The 6,250-nt window shown below is 32.1% G+C and overlaps 1 protein-coding gene across 1 annotated transcript; it reads right to left on the bottom strand.

Annotated features, from left to right (window-relative positions):
- Positions 1–1,897: 1,897 nt before the first annotated feature.
- Positions 1,898–5,682, bottom strand: LOC120085246 (probable polygalacturonase At1g80170). The gene is made up of 9 exons (XM_039041149.1): positions 5,421–5,682; positions 4,407–4,538; positions 4,113–4,283; positions 3,983–4,003; positions 3,663–3,870; positions 2,959–3,040; positions 2,769–2,877; positions 2,559–2,675; positions 1,898–2,458 (listed from the first exon to the last, which is right to left on the bottom strand). Exons 1-9 carry the CDS (start codon positions 5,625–5,627, stop codon positions 2,177–2,179), a joined length of 1,329 nt encoding a protein of 442 aa, XP_038897077.1. The 5' UTR covers positions 5,628–5,682; the 3' UTR covers positions 1,898–2,176.
- Between the last annotated feature and the right edge of the window lie 568 nt (positions 5,683–6,250).

Genomic DNA, 6,250 nt, shown 5'->3' on the forward strand with positions numbered 1-6,250 from the left:
TAGGGTGATGGAAAGCTTATCACACAAAATATGTCAACATTTTATCTTTATATCATGATAGGACAACGAGCAAGGGTCCAGTTGTCTTAAAATGCATGTAAATATATTTTTCGATCCTTACAAAAAAAACTTATTTAAATTAATTGTATTTATTCCAACTTGTAATTCAATCAATTCAGTGTAGGCCATAAAATACATTGATGTCAATTCAAATAAAGTTTAATGGACAAATTCATTAATTACCACCACAAAAATTAACCATTAGATTTTACATCATTTTATTGTTTAACTGAATTTATGTATGGTTAAAATTACAAAGTAATAATTTTTTTCCCGTTAATTCAAAATACATACATACATAGAAAAATATCACTATTTCCACTGTTATTGCGGCTTCCATGTAGATTTATTAGAGATCTTATCGGAAAGAAAAATATAGTTTAATGAAGATATTCTTCCAACTAATAATTAATACAAGCCACAATCTCAACAATATAATTACTATAAATAAAAATAAATAAACAATAGAGTTCTTTTTAAATATAAAAAAATGAAGTAAAATAGTTATAAATATAGCAAAATTTCACTATCTATTTGTAATAGATCGCGATAGACCGTCATAAATTATAGCCTGTCATAGTTTATCACGGTCTATTATAGATAAACTATTATTTGTAAATATTTTCAGTAATTTTATCATTTAAAATATTTTTTCTATTAATTATATAAAGTTTTTTTTTTAAATAGCATTAATTATATTATCTTTTATTAAATAATGAAAATATTTAATTCTTTCCCTATTATCATTATTTTCAATTTTGTGACTTAATTTTATTATTTATTAATTTTAGTCGATATTCACTTAATGCATTATATTTCAAATTAGGAGATTTGATTTATTTTCTTCCATATTCCTAACTGAAAATGGATCTATCCATTGAGATTTCAAATATATGTTGAATATATTGGTCATATACTGGAGAATAAAAATATACATCACATATATCATGGTTTTTTTATTCCTGAAAAATGTAGATGTTATGTTATACAACTTGTCTCGTTCATGCACTTATCAAATATACCTTCATTTATTTTATAAAATTCAAATATATAGTATATGTCAAATATACCTTCTTTTCTCCTTCAAAGTTTCTTGTTGATTCTTGTTTTCATTTATGACTGCAACAATTTTCAAATTTTTAAAAAAACTTTCCTTACATGTGTAGTTCAAACCGGAAAAACTTTCCTTACATGTTTCTTCTACCATTAATTATAATGTATTATTTTTTAGAAAACTAAACGGTAAAGAGGACTAAAAGGTAGTGATCCAAACATTTGTGTAAAATAATAACTCATCATATAAAAAATAGAAAGTTTTTTAACATTTGTGTAATTACATCTATTTATTTAGGGTATGTATGTAGAAAGTCATTGTAAGTTTTGTTTCTAGATATTTAAATTTTAAACCATGTTTGAGGTCTCTCAACTTTAAAAGGGACGTTTGGGGCAAATAGTTGATTATTATAGTTACAGGTTATTATAATTGGATTATGATAGTTTGTATTTTGGGTGTAAATTATTTTAATTTGAGTTATAATAGTAAGCGTTTGAGGTGTAAACTATTTTAGTTTGAGAAAGAAATAGTAAACAATGTAGCAATCAATAAAAAATGATGAATGTAAACTATTTTAGTTTAACTTTTTTTTTTTTTTTTGTGAACAATTAGTTTAATTTTTTCATTTTCATTTTTAAGAAACAAAAATGGTTATTTTTTTTTAAAGTTCAAAGACCAAAATGAACCAATGTTGAAAACACGAGAACCAAAATTGAAACTATAGGGACCAAAATGAATTCTCAGAATATAAGAATTAAAATAAACATAATTCAAAAGTACATGGACCAAAGTAACATTTAATCATAAATAATATGAATATATTATCTTTCCAGATTTCATCTACAGCTTAATTGCTTCTGCTCCAGTCTTTCTTATTGAGTTTTTCCATTAATTTATAGAGAAGATACATACAACAGAACATCACAGCCTCATCTTTGGAAAGACACAAATCAACAGGAAAATGGAGGCAGAGTGAACGGAAATAAGCAAATATACAAATATGAAGAATAAGACATGAACCTCTCATAAGCTTCTGCAACTCTAAAGCTTAAGAAGTTGTCTCTAAAAAGAATGAGAAGCAGGGTCAGGCTGCACCTTCTGCTGAATAAAGTTTTCGTTACTGAGAAAGCACGGTGGTGGATAAACAGGTCCTGAAATCGAACCATGTGCTTGCCAGCAGGAAGACGTTGAAATCTCGGAAATGTTCGATAAGAGTAGAATGTCTTCCAGAAATAAGCCTACACATGGCAATGTATCGCTGCAAGCAAATTTTATGGCTTCAGTTGTTGCTGTGGTTCCTTTGATGTGAATGAATGATATGTCTTCAATTTTAACAGCTGATGTCTGCAATCTCAAAAACAAGAAGTTATTGGTACTTCTGAATGAAGGCTTAAGGAAATGGGCAATGGAAAAGGCAGGGAAATGAATGAGTTTGAACTCTTACCTGATTGGCACATGGCAGATTCGAGTCGCAGTAATACTGATCTATGATTATTGGATTTGATACATTTTTCATCAACATGTTCTTGAAGGTAACATCAGTGACACAGCCACTGCCCCCCTGTTGGACACAGGAAACAGGAGCACAGATCAGCTAAACTTATTTGTGGGAGACATAATGTATAAGAAATGAGCCTGAACAAACGCATTTTACCTGCCATGTTTTAATTCTTGCTCCATTTTCGGTGTTCGACAAAACAGCTCCATCAACTCTTACATTACGTACCTGCGCCGTTGTGTTTTGCTTTCCCAAGCTTCCAATACTGATCAACAAAAGAGCGATGGATCCACATCAATTTCTTTGATCCAATCAAAGTAATCCAACTAGTGAACATTTATGTTACCTTATTCCATGGCCTGGCCCACAGACAATGTCTCTGATCAAGACCCTTGAAGAATTACTAACTATAGAGACACAGTCGTCTCCTGGAAAGAGAGTGCATCTGCATTAGAATTCGCTATTACGTAAAAGCAAAAGATAGCACTCGGTCATCATCTTTGTTGTCAGATTTGCAATTTAGAAAGTTGAATTGAGCTGAAAGATACTGAAATTAACTTGAGAGTTTTGTCAACTCAGCTCATATCCACAAATTGATTGTTTACCATTGAAGTCCAAAATTTTACGTGATATCAACCCATTCATCAGCAGACTAATTTGCTAAAAGGAAAAAACTTGGTTCAACAAATTCTATGATGGAAGGGGAAAATTCAGGCAGCGAACAAGGCAAAACCTTGTGATAGCAATATAAAGCCTACTTGGGTTGCATATTTATTGCCCTTGTATCTCAGTGGCTGAATTATATTGACAAAATTTTCTGCAATTGACCACAACAATTGGAAGTTTGTGGCTGGAAATCTTCCTTGTTTTCTAGGATTGCCTCATGCTCATCCAAACATGATAAAAAAAAAATGTTCTCATTCAACCATGCATTCAATTTTATCAACTACGAAAATATCTGTTGCTTCACTATTATGTCTTTCATAAATCTAAACTCAGCAGAAGAAAGATTCAGTCTGTTAAGTGATGAGTTGGCATGAGATGACTAACCTGTACTAATGATGCTATTCTTGACCATGACACCCTTCGATGCACTGATATGGATTCCATCGGTATTTGGGCTAAAGGCAGGAGCAATCACTTTGAGATTAGAGGCAACAACACGTAGACAGTTCGTAAAAGAAACATGCATCTGTTGACTGTCAATTATCAATAGATGATGAACCTTTAAATTCTTACACTTATGGAAAGTAATGGCCTGCAATAGAATAGTGAAAATGTCACCATGGGCAACATTCTTTGTCAGTACATTTCAAAGCTCAGCTGAGAAGCAAAATGAAGACGGAGAATTTAGCACAAGAACCACTCACTGTTGGAGCATGTCGACATAGCTGCCATATAAGAAACAGAAAAACAAAGGTCATTGCCAACCTCGAGACAATTTTGGATAAGTTATCTTGAAACAAGACAGAAGGATACAGGGTTCGAAGAAGAAATTACATTTGTTGAGTTAATTTTGCAAGATCTCATCCACCATTCATATCCCATTCCGTTAATCTCTCCTCCGCCTTCAAGAGTCAGATGGTTCACCCCACGGAAGTAAAGCCATTTCCGTGGATTTAGACCAGCCCAGGCATTTGGATCTTTAGGAGCATTGATGGTGCCATATATCTTTTAAAAATACAAACTACAACACTGAATGTACGGAAATAATTGAGTGGTAAAAAGTCTAAAAGCATATAAGGGTCAAAGAAATACTGTTTGAAAGGGAGAAGAATGGCATTTGGCTCATACCCTCAAGGTCACCCTTGACCGACAAGGACCATGAAGCTCAATAGGATGCACCAGAAATGTGTTACTAGCTGGAAAAACAATTCGTGCTCTAGTGGGGAAAAAACAAGCCATCTTCCAGGCTTCCATGAGTGCCTTGAGCCAAAAATTATAACAACATTAGCAAAACGAAAATTCTACTTCATAATGTCACAAATGTCTGTCGAATCAAGCTTAAATAGAGAATGTAGCACCAAACATTCAAAGGCTACAAAAAAAATGAAAAGGGAAAATCATGAGAAAGTATTCATTTCAATCTAAGCATTCTGACCCATAAAAGGAAAATCAGCATCATCATATGGTCGATATTCATAATGATACGGACAACAGAACTTCCACCTATCTGCACGATGATATGATATTGTCCATTTTGGGCATAAACTCTCATGACTTTACTTTACTTTTAGAATCACCCAAAAAACCTCATTATCAATAAAGATAATCATCTTTACTTAAATACACATGATCACTTCCTTCCCTAATTAATATGGACTTTGTCTGCACACATAACACAGAAAGCTTGGAAATATACAATATCTGCAAGGACCATAAAGCTCTAGAGGGTGCACCATAAATGGATAACTATCTGGAAAAACCATTCGTGTTCTAGTGGGGAAAGAACAACCCATCTCTTCCAGGCAGCCAATAATGCCTAGAGCCACAATTATTACAGCGTATGCAAAAACGAGCATTATACTTCATAATGTATGTCACAAATGTCTGTCTAATCCATCTAAAAAAGAACAAGGCACCAAACTTTCCAATGGCTACAAAGGATCAAGATGGAAAACCATGAAAAGTTGCAGAGGAAGTCCTTACACTTCAAGCATTTCAATCTAAGAAATGAAGCAATCAATCTAGCCCATTACACGAAAATCAAAAAAAGGGAAAAGGGGATTATCATCAACCGAAAATCAATGTTCATTAAAAATATTGGAAATATACAAGATAGAAAACCCTTTTGGATCTTTAAAATACCTGAGTATCATTGCTAATCCCATCTCCTTTTGCCCCAAAATCGCCAAGATAGAAAACCCCTTTGGATCTGGGTCGAGTTGTGTTGAACCCAGATAGTGGGAGCTGCAATAACGAGTCAAATTCAGCTGAACATTCAAAGCTTAAGCTCGTCAACACAGTAAATAGAAAGATGGGTATTGGAGAGGGCCACAATCGTTGGCCTTTCATGATCAAAGACAGAGCTTTCGCGGGATTTGTAGGTTTTTTTTTACAGATAATCTAATTGTACTTTGAAATGTAATTAATACCCAAAGCGCCAATTTCTTATATAGTCCTTCAATGTTAGAAATAGAAACCAAAGAAGTTAGCTTTTTTGTTGTTTTAATTATGGTGTTGAATTATTGAACACTGACAGCTCATATGTCGGGACGAAATTAAGCAATTGTAATAACTGGCTATACGATCACCTAACATTCAACTTATATAATATCGTCAAAATGATCATAATTAACTAATATACAGATAGTAGTGGACCAAAATTACATGTTAGGAAGCACAACTCTATATAGGATTAAAATTTTAGTTTATTAACATCTAAATTTATGTCATATATAATTCATACTTTAAAAAATATATACTAGATGATGTATAATATGTATTAGCATACATTTTTCTAAAAAAATAATGTAACTATTGGCTATAAAATTAAATTTGTGAGGTTCAATTAGAAAAAAACAATTTTTTTTTATCTAATAACGATTCATTTTCAAGCATTTCAAATGTTTTATGAGACTTTTATATACTAAATTTAAAGTTTATATGTCTATTAGACATTTTAAGGGACTTATTAA

This window comes from Benincasa hispida, chromosome 9 (assembly GCF_009727055.1).
Source record: "Benincasa hispida cultivar B227 chromosome 9, ASM972705v1, whole genome shotgun sequence".
Classification (NCBI taxonomy): Eukaryota; Viridiplantae; Streptophyta; class Magnoliopsida; order Cucurbitales; family Cucurbitaceae; genus Benincasa; species Benincasa hispida.